Source organism: Caenorhabditis briggsae, assembly GCF_000004555.2.
Source record: "Caenorhabditis briggsae complete genome, chrIV, whole genome shotgun sequence".
In the NCBI taxonomy this organism is placed as follows: domain Eukaryota; kingdom Metazoa; phylum Nematoda; class Chromadorea; order Rhabditida; family Rhabditidae; genus Caenorhabditis; species Caenorhabditis briggsae.
This window is the reverse complement of record NC_013487.2, coordinates 16,650,435-16,670,112: the sequence shown is the minus strand read 5'-3', so window position 1 is coordinate 16,670,112 and position 19,678 is coordinate 16,650,435. Positions and strand designations below refer to the sequence as shown.

General features: G+C 35.0%; 3 protein-coding genes across 3 annotated transcripts; 1 reads left to right on the top strand and 2 right to left on the bottom strand.

Annotated features, from left to right (window-relative positions):
* Positions 1-1,503: 1,503 nt before the first annotated feature.
* On the top strand, positions 1,504-11,447 carry CBG10558 (the record flags this gene model as incomplete). The annotated part of the gene is made up of 10 exons (XM_002634841.2): positions 1,504-1,579; positions 1,678-1,771; positions 1,821-1,863; positions 3,186-3,234; positions 3,336-3,434; positions 8,338-8,417; positions 8,841-8,907; positions 9,096-9,221; positions 10,595-10,738; positions 11,398-11,447. The coding sequence occupies 10 exons, from the start codon at positions 1,504-1,506 to the stop codon at positions 11,445-11,447; spliced, it is 828 nt and encodes a 275-aa protein (XP_002634887.2).
* Positions 11,448-11,633: 186 nt separating this feature from the next.
* CBG10559 lies at positions 11,634-13,490 on the bottom strand (the record flags this gene model as incomplete). The annotated part of the gene is made up of 5 exons (XM_002634842.1): positions 11,634-11,742; positions 11,814-11,962; positions 12,411-12,652; positions 12,766-12,946; positions 13,341-13,490. The coding sequence occupies 5 exons, from the start codon at positions 13,488-13,490 to the stop codon at positions 11,634-11,636; spliced, it is 831 nt and encodes a 276-aa protein (XP_002634888.1).
* Positions 13,491-15,646: 2,156 nt separating this feature from the next.
* Positions 15,647-18,385, bottom strand: CBG10560 (the record flags this gene model as incomplete). Its single annotated transcript, XM_045236346.1, has 4 exons — positions 15,647-15,934; positions 15,977-16,199; positions 16,966-17,304; positions 18,192-18,385. The coding sequence occupies 4 exons, from the start codon at positions 18,383-18,385 to the stop codon at positions 15,647-15,649; spliced, it is 1,044 nt and encodes a 347-aa protein (XP_045094309.1).
* Between the last annotated feature and the right edge of the window lie 1,293 nt (positions 18,386-19,678).

Below are 19,678 nucleotides of genomic sequence, written 5' to 3'. Positions count from 1 at the left end.
TTGGGCGCGTAGCTTTAAAGGCGCATATCTCAATAACTAGGAAAGTAATCAAAAAGTTGTCAACTGATAAAATATTTAAAATTTTATGCTAATTATTTTTGTAATTAGTAATTTTTAAGTAACTTTTTTAGTTTTTGAGATATAGCTGTTTGAAAAAGTTTGACAAAAATTGACCTACCTGTCTTTTCCCCCAAATTTTTGAATAAAAGGAATCACTAGAATGCTAGAAGACGTCAATAAATCTATAGAAGCTTCCAGAAGCATCGAGAAAAACAGGAGGAACCTCGAAGAATAAAATTGTAGAGTTAATTGAATAATTATATAAAAAATGCACTGGAGCGCACTTGCCACTGGCACTAAGATCAGGCGGGAGACTTGATTTTTCCTACGAAAATAAATATAATAAATCATTAAAAGTTGAATGATCAAATTGACAACTATGGTAGAGGATTTCCCGAATTTTATGTATGGAATTATTCGAAAATTTTCTATAGCATACTGTTCAGTGGAATTCAGAGAATCCGCACGGAATACGTAGAAAATCATAAGACTTGAGAGGAATCGAAGCTTCTAGAATGAAAAGTTTTGAAATAAGAAAATTTTTCGAAAAAATTTAATGATTAGTTTGGGGGATAATAATACATCTGGAAATGTCTGAAAATTGAGAAAGCCACCTGCTTTTTTTTTTTGAAAAAAAATAACATCATTTGGGATTTTAGTCTGATATGAACTTTGAAAACTTTATAGTCATGTGTTAGGATCCCAAAAATGTAAAAAAAGTAATCAGAATTTTCGTCAAAAACTAGAAAAATTAACAATTTTTTTTAAAAATTCTGTTAACTTTGAAGAGCTATATCTCACAAACTAGAAGAGCTAAGAACATTTTGTAGACTAATAAAACATTGGAAATTTTATGTTAATCAATTTGGTAGTTAACAACTTTTTGATTACTCTAACGGTTCTCGAGATATGAGCAATTTTATAGAGAAGGGAGCCCGCGCTCTCCTCTCTCTGCGTCTCTCTCCAACTTCTCTTTGAAGGAGCATATATCTAAAACAGAGAAAGCTATGAAAATTGTGTAAACTTAAAAATTGTTTTAAATTTTATGCTGAGTAATTTTATACTTGACAATTTTTTTGATAGCTATAAAGCATCTGGAGATATAAGCTATTTAATACAAGCGGAGACGCAGACGACCATGCGCTCTCGTTTCTCTGCGTCTCTCTTTGCTTTAAAGGTGCGTAGCTCCCCAATTTCTCTCCCCGATGTTTCTAGAAGAATCCTCAAAGAGGTCATCTCTCTCTCTCCCCATTCAATCATTGCATCTCCAGCAGCTGTCAACTCTGCCTGGCACCTTTTACACATGTTGTGATACGAGAGAGTGTAGAGAAACGAGAGACGCAGACACTCACGGCCCGATGTGTCAGAGAGTCGGAGGCGGCTCCGAATCGTAAAGTGTCTTCTCATTCTTTTCATTTTCTGGTTCATATCGATCGAACCAAGATGAAGATCTTCCTTCTGGCAGTTCTAGTCTGCCACGTGGCGGCTACAGTAGTCGTCGTTCCGGGAGATGATGATGGTAAGTGAATCTAGAATATTCTGGAGGCTTTGGCCTAAATTTGGGTTCATTTTGAACTCTAAAAATTTGGAATTTCCCGCCAAAGCAAAGGTTTTCAGTCGAATGGTGCGCCCAGGCGGAATGCTCGGAGAGCCAGATGTGTATCATGATTCAGGAGACTCAGGAGGTTCAGTGCATGGGACCAAAGGAGGCGTGAGTGTTGGAATAAAGAGAAAAACATCTGAAAATCTGAAAATTTCAGCATCGAGTTCGTCAAGGCCCACAACAAACAACACGGACATGGTGTGAGTATGGTCGGGCGGGAATTTGAAAATGTTTGAAATTTGCAATTTTCAGTTAGGTAGAAATCCTAGAAATCCATAATAATTGGCTATAGAAATGATTCAGCTGTCTGGAAAGCTCCATGGCCTAGTTTTCCAGAAAAATTGGGTTTGCTAGGCCATAAGTCTAAATTTGGCATATTTTGGAGTTTTCGAACTTTGGCAAGTTGTATCTCGAAAACTAACAGAGCTATAAATATTATGTAAATTATGAAATGTTTAAAATTTTATGCTGATCATTTTCCTAATTAACAAATTTTTAACTACTGTAACGCTTCTAGAGATATGAGCAATTTCGTAGAGGAGGAGGCGCGCGCCCTTCTTTCTCTGCGCCTCCCTCTTCTTTTTAAGGCGCGCAGCTTTAAAGGCGCATATCTCGAAAACAAAAAAAACTACAAAATTTTTGTAGATTGAAGAAATGTAGAAAATTTTATGTTAATCATTTTTGTAGTGGACCATTTTTTGATTACTGTAACGCTTCTAAAGATATGAGCAATTTAACATGAGCCGTGACGCAGACTGTCATGCGCTCTCCTTTCCCTGCGTTCATTTGAGCTTTAAAGGCGCGCAGCTATTATTCAGAATTTATTGAGAAATAGGTTTAAATTTTCACATTTTTCCCAAATTCCTTATCCTCTAATCTCCAATGACACGCTTTTTAGACCCCCCTAGGTATATGGTGGGTCGTAAAACAAGGAAAAAATTTTTTGTTTCTGCCGCTTAGAAGGTTCTCACTGATTTACGACGTTTCTAGGAGAATCGCGGCCACCCATTAAAGAAATGACATAGGATTCCTAAGCGAAGATGATTGTATTGGTTTAACGGCTGATTTATGGAGTAGTACGGTCTTTTGTGTCAGGGTAATCAAATGGTATAATATCACATAGAAGAAGAGAAGAATGTTGCTGATAAGAAGAGTCCCTTAACTCGGTTACTGTAAGAGATATGAGAAAGTTGACGACTGATAATATGTAGCTGACATTGTGATAAACATTTTGCTAGTTGACAACTTTTTCAATATCTTTTATAGGAAACTAGATATATGAGGTCAAAGTTGAAAAATCGACGCTTGAGCTACACAATCGGCTGACGACCTCTTAACTTTGACCCGATTTATCTCGGTTACTGTAGGAGATAGCAAAAAGTTGTAAACTAATAAAATGTTTCTGATATTATGATAAATATTTTGTTAGTTGATCACTTTTTGGTATCTCTTACAAATAGTGAGATATAGGGATTCAAAGTTGGTAAGCTTAAGGAATTTTTTCAGTACTCGATTTTTTCAGCCACGCACTCCATCAACTCCAGCTCAGAAGCCAAAGACTCATGAGAATCGTAAGTTAACTTTTTGAGAAGTTTCAAGTTTTTATTAACCCGAAATAGACAATTTTCAAAAACCACCGATATAAAGCCAATAGAGATCATAATATTGTCAGACTGCACAAGAAGCGAATTGATGCGTATGGGAGGACGTCTTGTGAAATGGTTCAAGGATGTTCATTCCGCCAACGCCGGATCCGATCGCACTTTGAAATGTGAGTTTTAGATGATTTGAGGGGAGCTGGAGGAGGTTTTGGAGTTGGCAGCTTTTAGGGCTTCCTGGAAAATCCAAAAATTGACTTTTTGGGGTAGAGGTTGGTATTTTAGAATTATCTCGGTTTCTATAAAAGATAACAAACAGTAATTAACTAATAAAATATGTAAAATTGAATTTTACACATTTTATTAATTAAAAGTTTTGTGGTATCTTTTAGGAGAGCCGAGATAATAAGGGTCAAAGTTGAAGTGAGGTGCCCCCCCCCCCTTTTCGAGGCAAAGGGGTATAAGGTTGGTATTTTCGACTTATCTTGATTCCTGAAAAAGATATGAAAAATCTGTAAACTGATAAAACATTTCTGATAGTATGATAAACAGTTTACTAGTTGACAATTTCTGGATATCTCCTACCGTACCCGAGATAAATTGAGTCAAAGTCAGGGTTTCCTAGTTTTTGAGTCTATCGGAAGCTAGGCATTTCAGAATCCTCTTTTTTTTGCAACCGCTTGAATCTACAGTGTGTTTTCTCCAAATGCATTTTTCTCCCCCTGATTTCTTTAATTACGGTCATAAAAACCACCCATACCCCCCACCCACCCTCATCAGTCCCCTAAACGAGAATATTCCCTTTTGAGAACAAAAAAGAAGGGAAAATAAAACGATTTCACGCTTCATTACTATTTCCCTCTCAAAGCTAGTGGTGGGAGGTTTTTTTTTGAGATGTTGCCGACATCTACTGATGGGATTCTGTGTCGGATTGATAAGGAAGGGAATATGGGATTTGTGGAAAACCCATAGGTAATAAAAGAATATCCAACTTTGAGCCAGTTTATCTTTGTTCCTATAAAAGATATCAAAAGTTTGTTAACTAATAAATTTTTTATCATAATATCACCTACATTTGATCAGTTGAATACTTTTTGATATCTTTTATAGGAACCGAGATAATTGAGCTCAAAGCTGAAGAAGCCCCCTTGAGGAGTTGAACTCGTGGGCGCAACGTTGGAGGTGCCGCAAAGCTACCAGCTGAGAGGCGCTAGCTGAGCACTCAAAATACATAGAGTAACCTCTAAAACTCCCTAAAATTAAATTTTCCTCTCTACCCTTCTGTGAGAACTTTATAATTTTTTCCTGAAATTTCTATTTCAAAGCTCTAGGAAAGTCCACTAGCAATTTAAGGATCCTTTAACTTTGACCCTTATTATCTCAGCTCTCCTAAAACATATCAAAAAACTGTCAACTGATAAAGCATTGCTATTTTATGACAAACATCCTATCAGTTTAGTACTTTTTGCTGTCATTCTTAGAAAACGAGATAATCCAAAAATCCCAACTTTCTAGCACCTCTGGAAAGGGGGGGGGTACTTTAACTTTGACACTTATTATCTCGGCTCTACTAATAGACATCAAAAATCTGTTAACTAACAAAATGTTTATCATAATATTAGCAACATTTTATCAGTTGACAACTTTTTGATATCTTTCATAGAAAACGAGATAATTAGAAAATACCAACCTTCTAGCATTTCTACTATGGAAAAGGGCGGTGGGGCGCCTCCCGTCATCTTTGACTCTCATTATCTCGGCTCTCCTAAAAGATACCGAAAAACTGTTAACTGATAAAATATTGCTGATTATATGCAAAATATTTTATCAGTTGACAACTTCTTGATATCTCTTATAGGAATTGAGATAAATTGGGTAAACGTTTAAGGTCCGATCGAAATTTTCAAACAAACTCTATAGATTATCTATAATTTTGAGAAGGAAATTTCAGAGTTTTTTAAACATTCAAATGCTCCTTTAAATTCTCAAAACCTCAAAGGTTCATACCTGATAAGTTGGCGGTGGTTGTGATGGGATGACAAAGTAAGGCGGTGGTAAATTACCACATTCCAATTCTCTCAATTGTTCGTCTTCGGGTTTATTGGATGGTGGCAATTTCACTTTCAGCTTTTTCATGTGTCTGAAATTACCATTATTTGAAACTTGATTGATAGGAATTTCCGGAATTTTTGGGATTTTTGGATTTTCAAAATTACTAAAAAAGGGATTTTTGGAAATCAAGCAATTTTTTTGGAATCTTCTAACTTAGCTCATTTTCAGTCGATTTTTTTGATTTTTAGCTCATTTTAAAGATAATTTATTCTAGTTTTTTTTAAATCAAACAACTTCTAAAGCTTAGATACCTTGCCAAAACAAAAAGGAAAATGAAAAATAGGACGCTGGCGGCCGCACCGTTCGCCATTGATTGTCGATACATGACTGAAAAAGAACAAGAAATTTAGGGCTGAAAATGAGAGAATAAGAATAAAAAAGGGGGAAGAAACGACAATAAAGAAGAAGGACGCCTTCTTTTTGAGAAGAGGAGAAAAACGATAACATCAGAAAAGGGAAGAGGGACAAAGGAGGGAAAAGGTCGAAGGAGATCCGATGGAAGAGGGGAATTCAGGTGGAAAATTGAGAATAGGATCAAAGGGGCAAACACCGACACATATTGTTTTTTATAGGGAAAAATGTAAAGAACGCTTATTTTTCAACAAAAAAAACCAAAAAAATTGACCTAGAAATCCAAAAATTGAGGGGAGGGGGACCTTATTGACATCTCCAGTTCAAACCAAAATATCTCGATTCTGAAAATAGCTAGCAAAGAGTTGTCAACTAATAAAATGTTGCTGATAATACGATAAGCATTTTATCAGTGAAACATGTTCTGCTAGCTTTCAGGAGAGCTGAGATAATGAGGATCTAAGAAGCGCACCTTTTGAGCTGCGGCAAAGTGAGGCGCCCCCCCCCCTTTTCCCCGCAGTAGGCATGTAGTTGGTATTCTAAGATTATCTTGTTTTCTATAACAGCTATCAAAAAGTTGTCAATTGATAAAATGTGTAAAATTAAATTTTGCACATTTTACTTGTTGACAACTTTTTGATAGCTTCTAGGAGGTCTAAGATAATAAGGGTTAAAGTTGAAGCTACTCCACCTTTTCCAGTAGTAGACATAGTGATGGAATTTTTAACGTATCTCGTTTTCTAAGAAAGAGAGCAAAAAGTAATAAATTGATGAAATATGTGAAATTAAATTTTACAAATTCTTTTAGTCGGCAATTTTTTGATATCTCTCACAGGAGCCGAGATAATAAGGGTCAAAGTTGAAGTGAGGCCCCCTCCCCCTTTTTTTCCCGTTGAGGTGGCATTTGGTTGCTATTTTTGAATTATCAGGTTTTCTGAAAAAGATAGCAAGAAGTACTAAACTGATGAAATGTGTAACATAAAATTTTGCACATTCTATTAGTCAACAACTTTTTGATAACTTTTAGAAGAGCCGAGATAATTGGGGTCAAAGTTGAAGGGAGGCACTCCCCCCATTCTCTTTTCCGGTGGAGGTGGCATTAGGTTGATGTTTTTGAATTATCTCGATTTTCAGAATAGCTATCAAAAAGTTATCAACTGATAAAATGTGTAAAATTAAATTTTGCACATTTCATTAGTTAACAACTTTTTGATATCTTATAGGGCAACACAGATAATAAAGGTCAAAGTCAGGAAAACCATTCTTTGGATTTTTTTTTGTTATTCAAAAATTCAGGCCACCTTTTCCGATGACTAGAAAATCCATTTAATTTTGAAAGTGTGATCTAGCAATGATCTGGATATGATAACGGCGGATAGCAGGGAGATAAGAGAGAAAGTACTCGACTTAGAAAAAAAACAGTGTGCCTCTAATATTTATTTAATTCCTGAAAAATGGGAAAAACGACTTTCTTCGAAAAAAAAAAGACGTATTTGTTTGTTTTTTAGGCGGAAAAGAAGGAGTAGTGCTCACTGAGCACAGCTAATCTTGTGATATGACAAGAGGATGATAGGGCGGTGGTTGTGTTTTGGGTCAAAAAAATAGAGAAGTTGAGGTCAAATAGTCAAATTGGGAAATAAGATTAATGAATTTTGGATGACTAACTCTCTTTCTAAAAATACTAGAATTCTATACAAAAATCATCAACAACAGCAAAAATGCTATACAATTCAAAACGTCTTCTTCTTCTCCTCCTCTCAGCAGGGTGTCTCCGCCCCCGCTGATCGGAGAAGAAGAAGACAAAAGTGGGCGGAGCTTATGAATAATGACATTTACAACGGAGAACAGAAGACTCTACAAGGGATGAAAAATATGGGAACCAGCGGGAAAAATTCCAAGAAAAGGGGAGAAAAGAGTTATGTGGGAAACCTCTCACCCCCCAGCTCTTAACTTTGAGGTAATTTATCTCGGTTACTGTAAGAGATATCAAAAAGTGATAAACATTTTATTAGTTGACCACTTTTTGATATCTTTCATAGGAGCCGAGATAGTTGAGCTCAAAATTTGCTTATAGCGTGGGTCGTCACAAATACGGCATTTCGATGAAAACCACTTAACTTCAAAAACTTGTTCTTGGAGTTTTATGGATTTAAAATAAATAGAAAAATAATTGAACTAATAAAAATTGATAAATTTACTAACTGATGAGAAAAGCTGGAAAATTGATAAGAAACGGATCAAAAACGGGTCGAAAACGACCCAAAACACCAATAACTCCTTAGCTTTTAACTTTGAGCTAATTTATCTCGGTTACTGTGAGAGATATCAAAAAGCTGTCAACTGATAAAATATTTCTGATTTTATGATAAACATTTTATTAGTTGACCACTTTTTGATATCTTTCATAGGAGCCGAGATAGTTGAGCTCAAACTTGACAGTGTAGACCTAGGAAATTGGAAATTTTTTTTCAAAAATCTAGCACCAGGAACTTCCTTTTTTGAGATTTTTCTTGAAAAAAAGTGGGCGGAGTCATAAATGTCAACCTAAACATTCAAAAAGGTCACGCAACCTAAATAATTTATGAATTTTTTTCCAATTTTTTGTTGTTTCAGTGCACTCTGTCCCATGCCGTGCCGAAATTGGATGGATGTTCAACCAGTGGGATGGGGATATGGATGGAAAACTGTCCAAGGTAAAGAAATCATGGCCTAAATAATTCTAGGCCATCGAAACACTTTGAATTTTTGAAAAATCTTAATTTTGAGCAAAGTTATGGGGGGTTTGAAGTTTGATGGCCTAGAAAAACCCAAATTTTGGGAAAACTAGGTCATGTGATATATCAAAAGAAAGAGCGAGAAAAGACAAAATCAATAATCTGAAAAAAGCTTTAAAAGTTCAAAAAAATTAGAAAAGTACTGTAGTTTTAAAAATTGACTTCAAAAATTTTAGGATCAGAATGTTTTTTTGAAAATTTCAAAATCTCATAACTTGCCTCAAAGTTGATATTTTTGAAATTTGAAACCTATTTTAGAATTCTCAGAATCTAGATTTTTAGATTTCACATAATTAAAAACTACAGTTTGCAAATGATGCCTTCAAAAATAACAATTTTCAGACAGAGCTCCGCCCACTCGAGCGTGGAGGAAACGAGCCATGTGTTGAGGAGTTCATCGATATGTGCGGTAAGTTTTAAATGTGGAAATAGGAAAATTATGAGAGAAAGCTTCAAATTTCTATCATTTTGAGTTTAAAATCAAAATTCAAGGTCAAGGAAACTGGAAAAAATTTGAAAAAAAAATGTTTTTCAAAAATTTCTTTTCAGATTTTCAGATTTTTTTTCTTTAAAAATTTGGAATTTTCCGTTTTTCAGACGACATGGATGTCGATGGATCGATTTCTATCGATGAGTGGTGTGATTGCTTCAGCTTCTCTGACGACTTGAGACACGAGCCACCATGCCACAAGGCTAAGCACGGAGTGGACCCACATAACGTTGGCAAGTCTAAAAATTTTTTAATAGCTTAATTTTAAATTTAACAAGTTTTTGGAAGTTTTCACCTTTTTGAATTTCTCAAAAATTCCAATTTTGAAGTGATTTAAAGAGGGTGTCTGGGCAAAATGGTAGATTTTGGAAAACGCGCCAAAGGCGCCCCAGCCAATTGGGTCTAGGATCTTTTTGCTAGATTTTTACGATTGTCGGATTCAAAAAGATGTTTTTCATTTTTGAATTTTCAGATTATTCCCATTTTGAAGCAATTTGAAACGGTTTTTTCTAAAAAATGAGCTGCGTTGTTCCCCAATAGAAGCCCACCCAAACCGTCAGCTTTGAGTTCAATTATCTCGATTCCTGTGAGAGACATCAAAAAGTTGTCAACTGATAAAATATTGTTCATTTTATGATAAAAAATTTATCAGTTGAAACTTTTTTGATATCTTACACAAGAACCGAGATAATTGAGCTCAAAGATGACGGTTTGGATGGGCTTCTTTTAGAGATATATAAATTTTTGGAAACGCGCCAAAGACGCCCCAGTTAGTTGGGTCTAAGATATTTTCTGATTATCATGTAATTTAGATTTTCAGAAACCTTATCTTTTTTGAGATTCCTGATTATTCCAACTTGAAGCAATTTCCAAGTGTAAAAGGCGCCCCAGCCAAATTTTTCCTGAAAATCTCAAAATGGTTTGCAATTGCTCAAATTTTCTAGAATTTTCCACATTTTTCTGTGAAACTGTACAATTTGAAAGGTGTGAAAATGGAAAAGTTCATTTTCGGAATATAATTAAATATGTGTCACCACCAATTAGCGTAATCCCCGTGTTGCGCAACACAAGAAACTGTCAATAACAAAAATTTTCGGTTATCTCGGATTTTCGATCTAAATAGTTGTCAAGTTTCGAAAAAGCCCCCTTTTGAAAAGGGTGTGAGAATTTTTGGAAGTAATTATAGGTAATTAAGCAGTCAAGGGTAATTAGAAAATATTTTTGTTTTGGAAGAACAACTTTAAAAATTGATGGCTATGAAAATTACCGTAAAAACGCTACTAGCTAACTTTGAGCTTATATATCTCGGTTACTGTAACTGATATCAAAAAATGGTCAACTAATAACATGTTGGTGATATTATGATAAACAATTTATCAGTTGACAAAAATTTGATATCTCTCACAGGAACCGAGATAATTAGGCTCAAAATGTACGTTTTTTCTAGTTCAGAGGCAAAAACATGTTGCTGGGAAAATCACATCATAACTTTTTTAGTTTTCAAGCTAGATTCACGTTTGTTTCTAAATTTGGAAGCTTATAAAATTTTACATAGTTTCTAATTAACGATCAATTACACATTGCCTAATTAACCCCCTAATTACAGGAGTATTCTTGCCACGTTGCGATCTCGAAGGCTTCTACAAACCTGAGCAATGCCACGACGGACACTGCTGGTGTGTGGATCGTTACGGGCGTGAATTCGACCAATCACGCATTCAGAATACCCTTCCAGACTGTGGACAGTACGGTAGGTAGTTAATTGAGGGTTGATTATAAAGGATTCCTATTTATAACAAATTAAAACAGTTTTCAAAAAAAGTTTTTTTTTGAAAATTTTGAAAATTTTCAATTTTTGTGTGTCTGGATAAGCACTTTGTACTTATTAGATTGTTCTGAAAATTTTAGCAATTATAAAACTAATCTAGCACTTTATTTTTGTAGTTGACAACTTTTTAGAAAAATCTATATCTAGATAGATAGAGACGCAGAGAGTTAGAGTATCTAGCTGTCTGCGTCTCTAGCTGCCTGAGCTTCAAATAGACATATCTTGGCTCCTAGTATAGCTAGAAAAGTGTTTTTTTAGTACAAAATATAGGAAATTTAATTATTCATATTTTTAATATTAAAATTCCAAGTTTTTCGCAGGAAAAACAACGTTTCTGGCCTTACTAGGCGCTGAGCTTTGGCAGCTTAAAGTCTAGGTGGCTCTAACTGTCTGCGTCTCTCTATCTCTTCAAATATCGATTTTTCAAAAAAGTTGTCAACTACAAAAATGGAGTTCTAGACTTTTTCTATATTTTCTGAAAATTTCAAACAAAACGGACTAGTACGAAGTACTTTTTCAGACACCTTAAGTTTGGTAATTTTCAGTGAAAATTGAATTTTTTCGGAAATTTCAAATTTCAGCCTCCGACCTCACTGAAGAAGACGTCGCCTATTTGAAAGCCCGCATCTAAATTCTAATTTGATTTTCTTTATTTTCAGAATTTTTTTTAATTTTATCCAATTTTTATCATTCTTCCTATACAGCCACCTGATACATTGCCCCTAAATTTAATTGAAATTGTTTTTATTAATAAATCAAGTATATAAAATTTGTTTATTAGAAAATAGATTTAATTATATAAGGTAATTATCTCTAATTACCAATTAACAACACCTGGAACATATTGATCGATTAGAGACTGATAATAGGGTTTCAAAGCGGCAATATCCGGCGTTTCGTCGTTTTTCGAGTAGAGATCACATTCGCTGAAAGATAATTAAAGGTAATTAAGGTTAATTAAATTTTTTTTTTAACTTTTAATTCCCGCCCTACTCACTTCAACATCATGATAGCTGGCTTCATTTGGATGTCTCGTTCATTTTGGAACTGAAGATAATCATTATGGGAGTGATATGGGTAGAATGAGTGGAATCTGATAGCATAGAGAGCTTCGTCCGGGAGAGTTGAGCCATGGTTTACGAGGACCTGAAAATAGAAATGCTGAAAATTTTAAAAATCTAGATTTCACAAAAATTGGTTGATTGGGCCTTGAGTTAGGAGCTCTTGAAATTGGCTTTTTTCCGTGAGCTAGATAAAAAAATATATTTATTTTTCAAAATGTGTTTTGCTGTCTAATTTTTAAATACAATTAATAACAATTTAATATCATTCTAATTGCGAGAATCTGCTAAATTAAAAAATCTAAATTTCATATCAATCAGTTCACTGGGTATGGAGTTATGAGCCTTTGAAGTTAGCCGACCTTGTTAAAACCGGAGGCTCCAAGTTTCATGTACCACTTTCACGATTTTCAAAGATAAACGTTTGAATTTACTATCATTTGAATCTAGATATTCTGAATGATTCAAAAATTTAAACTTCACAAAAATCGACCCACTGTGCGCAAAGTTCTAAGCCCTGAAAGCTAACCAACCTGATACATGTATTCGTCATGACTCCACGTCATCATCAGATTCTCCAAACCACACTTCTCCTGATATTTTCCCATTGGCGTCCCATAAACCTCATGGTCCACATCTGGATTCCCTTGGAAACTTGCTTTCCCATAAACGATCGATTCAGCGGGTGCACATCCAACTGGATACGTGTCCCCAGTCACCGCCCATTGATGCTCTCCCCATACCGACATGATTTTTCCCAAATCGTGGATTAGGCCTAAAAATTGGATTCTAGGGGGGGCTCTGACCAGTCATCTGTTTGCCGCGCCTCTGGCACTTCAAACAGCTGGCTGGTGCGCCTTGGGCGCGATTTAACCTATTTAGGCTCACCTGCCAAATGCATCCATGGCTTATCCGGATGATTTTCTCGGATTTTCTCAGCTGTCTGATAAGCGTGAATCAGATTCGCCTCGTCTACATCTGGATCAGACTCGTCTAAAAATGTGGCCAACATGTCCAAACATCCCAAAATTGGCATTTTCGCATGATCGAAGTTGAGCCATTTTTTGTGCTGAAATTTTTAATCAGTGACTTGAGGAGCTCCAACTTTGAGCTCAATTATCTCGGCTCCTATTAGAGATATGGAAAATTTGTCAACTGATAAAATTTTTGTCTTGTTTGACGAGTGCCGGATAAGCTGCACGGTCAACTGCTGACCTTTTAACTTTGACACAGTTCATCTTGGTTACTGTAGGAGATATCAAAAAAGTGTTAACTGATAAAATATTACACATATTATCACCAATCTTTTATTAGTTGACAAATTTTTGATATCTCTGATTGGAGCCGAGATAATAGAGCTTAAATAGATGGGGGGGGGGGGGGGGGGGGTAAGATTCCAGGTAAAAATAAGAAAATTCCAAAAATAAATTGTTTTTGAAACTTTCTATAACTTCAAAAATTACCATTTCCTCCACAAACTGGACAGTTTGATTCTGGTGTTGAGTGTAATAATGGTTTCTGACTCTCACTTGAATTGGGTCCTCTGCGGTGACGTCATAGAGACGATAGGTTTTTCCATCCGACTCGTAGGAGACATTATTTTCGAGTTTCATCTTTTGGACACCCTTAAATAGCGAAAATTGAATTCAATTAAAAGAGAAATATAGGTTAAGAGTCAAAAACTGGTTTAAAATTGGAAAAAAAAGCGATTCTCGAGAACCTCAGACAAATAGGTTTAAAATAAAGTTTTTCGCACAAGTTCCTCAATCTTTACGGGGATTACTGTAGATTTGAAAAACGAATTTGTTCAAAATTGTCCTTTTGAATTGATTTTTAGCTACATTCGTAGGAAACTTAAGGGCTACAAGATAATATAAAATTCAAAAAAAAAATTTTTTTTTCGATTTTTAGCAATTTTTTAATTTTTTTTTAAATTTTTAAAAAGCATTGAGTATCATCCAGAAGCCCGTAAGATTTCCAATAATCCTGTAAAGTTTTCATAGTTTTAGCTTCCATTTGAAGCGAGTTATGCGCCTTTAAAAGTTCGAAAGAGACGCAGAGAAACGAGAGCGCTCTCGTTTCTCTGCGCCTCTCTTATATGCAAAAATGGCTGTAACTCGCTCTCGAATAGGTCTAGAAAGATGGTTTTTGTGCTAATTTGATAGAGAAAATTTGTATTTCAAGACATTTAATTTAATTTTTTACTGAAAAGAGAAAATCACTCAAAAAAAAATAGACGGGCCGAAAACAACAGCTAAATTTAACGATTTTCTATATATGAACTTAGAGCTCAATTATCTCGGGTCTTATAAGAGCTATAGCAAAATTGTCAATTGTTAGTATGTTTATCATTTTATCACCTATATTTTATTAGTCAAAGGTTTTTTGATATCTCTTCTAGGAACTGAGATAGATTGAGCTCGAATATAATAAGTTGGCGCTTGCCGGATGAGCTACACGGTCGGCTGCCGCCCTTTTAACTGTGACCCGATTTATCTAGGTTATTGTAGGAAATATCAAAAATCTGTCAATTAGTAAAATATTTATCAGTTTATCACCTATATTTTATCAATTGATGGTTTTTTGATATCTCTCCTAGGAACTGAGATAATTGAGCATCTACAGTAGGCATTTATTTTGGGCTAAAACTTAAACTAACCGATGATTTTGAATTAAGTATTTTTTTTGCAAAATAAGTTAGTGAATTGTTTTTCAAAAAATATGTCATTTTTCTCGGTATTTAACAATTTTTTAAGAGTGAGCAACATTTGGAAAAAATAAAGGAAAAATGAGGAATAAATATTTGGAAAATTAACTAAAGTGTAATATGTACCCAATAGGTACGAAGAATGAAATAGATAAGAATGAAAATTGGAAGAGGAAATGAATGTGTGTGGAGAGATAGAAGAAAACCGGTTTTTCTGTTGAAGGGGTATATCGTGTCTGTAGTCACACTTTCCTCAAATGACGGAAGAGAGAGGATGGGTTGATAATGATCTCTGTGTCCATGATGACAAGTTTGCAAGAACGATCAGGAGATGGAAAGTTTTGATAAGTTCAATGGAAACTAATTAAATATGAAATTTCGAAATCCATGAAACATCGGATGTTAAATTAACAATATTATGACGTAGAACATACCGACAGGTGGGAAAAGGGGCAGTGTCTCACAGGGGGCGCCGAAGGCGCACCAGCTTGATGACTTCTTATTTATATTTCTGTAGCCCTCAAAATGTTTTACATATCCAGCTAAAAATCATTAAAATTGAACAACTTCAAGCCAAGTTATGCGTCTTTGAACGTTTTAAGAGACGCAGAGACGCTAGAGCACTCTCGCTTCTCTGCGTCTCTCTTCCAAACTTTTAAAGGCGCATAACTCTCTTCAAAGGAAAGCTAGGACTTTGAAAATTATACAGAATCATTGGAAGTTTTAAGGGCTTCTGGATGATACTCAATGCTTTTGAAAAATTTGAAAAAAAAATTAAAAAATTGCGAAAAATCGAAAACAATACTTTTTTTTTTGAATTTTATATTATCCTGTAGTCCTTAAGTTTCCTACGAATCTAGCTAAAAATCATTAAAATTGAACAACTTCAAGCAAAGTTATGCGTCTTTAAACGCATTGATAGACGCAGAGACGCTAGAGCACTCTCGTTTCTCTGCGTCTCCCTTCCAAACTTTTAAAGGCGCATAACTCGCTTTAAATGGAAGCTAGAACTATGAAAACTTTACAGAATTATTGGAAATTTTAAGACATAAAAACCTTTATTCACAATAAATTCAAAATCCCCGCCAAAACCAGGCCCATCCAAAAATTCAAACTCCCGCCAGCCTTTGTACTTGTCTCATATCCAACAGTAGTTGCCAATGGATCCCATAACTCATACTGTATGGAATAAGGACCGCCTCCTTCGATTTTGATTCCAGAAAATGCGGAAACAGATTTCACAAAAATGTCCAAAGTGGAATTTAAGATAATTGGAGGCTGTATGGATTTGTCGGCATTGATAAGAGTGACATTTACAGTGTAGAAGTTGGTATGGATAGGGAAACGGCACTGAAGAAATAATTATTGATTTTTTTGGAGAATTAGGCTCACCATCATAGATAAGGTGATTGGATCATTCTGATGATTCAAGATCCCATATTCCTTAGCTTGATAATCCGGCCAGATTGGATAGCTTCTAGTCATCCATAATCCAGAATAATTAATATCTATCCCTTGTCGCAAACCGTAAGAAATTTCATATTTCACATCGATTCCATTCGATTGGAAATTAAAAATCTCCATTTCAAGTTCCAATTGGTTGTAGGTGGTTAGGCTGGAAAAGACGTTGTGTTTCTTTGAAAGCGCATATCTCAAAAACCAGAGAAGATATAATGAAGTTTTAAATTACAAGAATATTGAACATAAAATTTTACACATTTTTGTAGTTTATAAATTTTCGATAAGTTGACTAGTTCTTGAGATATGCGCCTTTAAAGAGACGCAGACACTCCAGGGTGGGTAGAAGGCACAGGCACCTAGACACTAGAGCGTCGGCGTCGCTTTAAAGGCGCATATCTCAAGAATCGTAAAAAATATCAAAAACCAGTTAATTATGAAAATGTAGCCCTTAAAATTTCACATTTCACTCAATTTATTAAATTTGGATATCTTTGCTGGTTCTTGAGATAGGCGTTTTCAAAGAGGCGCAGGCACCTAGACACTATATGGTGGCTGTGCCTCTTTAAAGGCGCATATCTCAAAAACTAGAGAAGCTATGATAATTTTGAAATTTATAAAAATGTAAAGCATAAAATTTTACAAATTTTTATAGTTGACAAAATTTTGATAAGTTTGTTGGTTCTTGAGATATGCGCCTTTAAAGAAACGCAGACAGATAACCACTTTAGAGCGTCGGCGTCGTTTTAAAGGCGCATACCTTTAAAAATGCTATAGCTATTTGAAAACTATAAATTATGAAAATGTGTAGAATTTTATGTTCTACATTTTTGTAATTTACATAATTTAAGTAGCTTTTTTAGTTTTTTAGATATGCGCCTTTAAAGAGGCGCATATCTCATGAACCAGGGAACCTAACTTACCCTGGAATCGATGAACTATTGAAAAACAAGGTCCCATTTCCCTCAGGAACCCCTGTGACTCCTATAAATGACACTGTTTCACTGATAATCACATTTTTAGCCACAGGAATTTTTTGAATGAACGTTTGGGCTTGGAAATCCAAATTGAAAAATAAATTAGTCCCCGGCTGGAAGTTTATAACCGTTAAGTCCTGTGGTAATCCATAAACATTGATATTTTCAATCTCTGTGATGTATAAAAATCCTGTGAAATTAGCTGGAACTATGACTAGCAAAGTGTCATCGTCCTTGGAAGGGATCAGGAATCCAGTAGCAGTTGGAGTGGTCAGGACGGTGCCGCTGAAAAAATGAGGCGTTAGTTTTTGAATGATAACTTTTGAATGATAAAAGGTAAACAGAAATGGTCAATTAGAGAAATGTAGAGCATAAAATTCTACACATTTCATTTGTGACCAAGTTTTTGATAGATTTGCTGTTTAGCAAGATATGCGCTTTTAAAGAGGCGCAGATACTATTGCTTCGGCATATCTTTAAAGGCACATATCTCAGGAACCAGTAAAGCAATCGAAAATTGTAAACTGCAAAGATATTGAAAATTTTAAGATCTTTACGTTTGCAGCTTAACAATTTTTGATAGATTTGCTGATTAGCGAGATATGCGCCTTTAAAGAGACGCAGACACTCAGAAGGGTTGACACCTTGACATCATAGCGTCTGCGTCTCTTTAAAGGCTCATATCTCTAAAATGGCTTCAGCCACCTAAACATTTAAGACTAGAAAAATGTGTAGAATTTTATGCTCTACATTTTTATAGTTTACAAAGGTAAGCAGCTTTTTTAGTTTTGGAGATATGCGTCTTTAAAGAGACGCAGACACTCAGAAGGGGCGACACCTAGACTTCATAGCGCCCGCGCTTCTTTAAAGGCGCATATCTCAAGAACTACTGTAGCTATATTAAAACTTTAAGTTTAAAAAATGTGTAAAATTTTCTGCTATACGTGTTTATAATGTTCGAAATTTGAATAGCTATTTCAGTTTCAAAGATATGCGCTTTTAAAGAGACGCACACCCTTTTTGGAGGCTGCGTCTCTTCAAAGGCGCATATCTCAAAAACCAGCAGTTCTATCAAAAACTTTCTAACTAACAAAATGTGTGAAATTTCATTTTCCACATTATATAACCCTCAAATTTTAGACATCTCCCCTATTTTCAATGAAAAAACCAACTTTCTAGTCTCCATCCCATTCATTAGATGTAACTGAGCCATGTCCAGATTCTTTTGAGGCTCCGCAGAAATAAAATAGATTTTTGAATTTCTAGAAACTTTGTAATCGGGTAAAGCTTCAGATAATCGTTCCAGAATGTAGGAACTAGATAGTACTAGAAACATGGAAAACATCAAAAATTGACGAATTTTCATTTTTGGACAATTTCAGAAAAGTGGGCAATCTGAAATTTTTTGTCCTCAACACTTTTTATATTTGCTCGAGAAGAACATTTTGCACTGATAAGCAATCACTTCTTGGCGTATTCTAAGCACAAATAGATCAAAATGTGTCACTCTTTTTGAAAAAAAAATATTTTATCATTTTTTCTCCAACCCGGGGTTTCTATATGAGTCAACGGGGGTTTTTATCTATGATTTGTGATTAGAGTGACGTTTGGAAACTAAAGTGTTTTTTGTGAGTTAGCCACGCTCACTCCAATAGAAATGTGTGCCTTTAAAGAGGTGCAGCCACCCCGTTTTGTGTGTGCCTCTTTAAAGGCGCATATCTCAAAAAGTAATAAAGATATTAAAAAATGGTTAACTATAAAAATGTAGAACATTAAATTTTACCCATTTTGTTAGTTTACAATGAGATATACGCGTTTGAATATTGAAGGGGGGGGGGGGGGGTGGTTGGCGTGAGAGGCGCAGACAAGTTAGACACTCTCGCTTCTCTGCGTCTCTCGTGGCTGCAAAAAACGTGAGAGACGCAGAGAAGAAGCAAACAAATTTACGACTTTTCATTTTCTTTTTATTTACTTGAAAAAAAAGTAATTTCAAATTTTTTGTTCCCGTGACATTCCAAAAATCCCAAAATCCAATTTTTTCTTTTTTTTTTGAAAAAATGGGAATTTTGAAAATCCACAATTCAAAAAGAATCAGTTCTCAATATTCATTCAAATTCTACTCACATTTTCGAAGAAGAAGAAGATGATGTCTGATTTTTAGCAATGTGAGTTTTTGGATCAAAAGGGGCGGAGCCTATTTCTTTTCAAAAAATCGATAAAATAATTTCCAGGTTAGATTACTATACAAAATCAAAAAGGAAAAGAACAGCATTTTGAAACTTGGACCCTAATCAAAGAGGTACAGAATTCGCAATAGAGCGAATTTGCGAAAAATTTCAAAAAACGTTTTTTCCAGAACTTGCCAAGATGTCCCAAAATTCAAACTTCACCATACTATCAAATAACTCATGAATCGTTTCATCGATTTTTTTGAAATTTAAATAAATAATTTTATTGATTTTTTCTTTTTTTTCTGCGTCTCTCTTTCTTCCCTTTTCTCTCGTCTGTGCGCTTCAATTAAAACGCGCCTGTAAGAAAAGTGGCTCTAACACAAAAACCAAAAGTGCTATCGGAAAGTAATTAACTATTAAATTGCTCAGCATAAAATTTTACACATTTTTTTAGTTTATAGTTTTTTAGTACTCCCACCCTGGTTAGT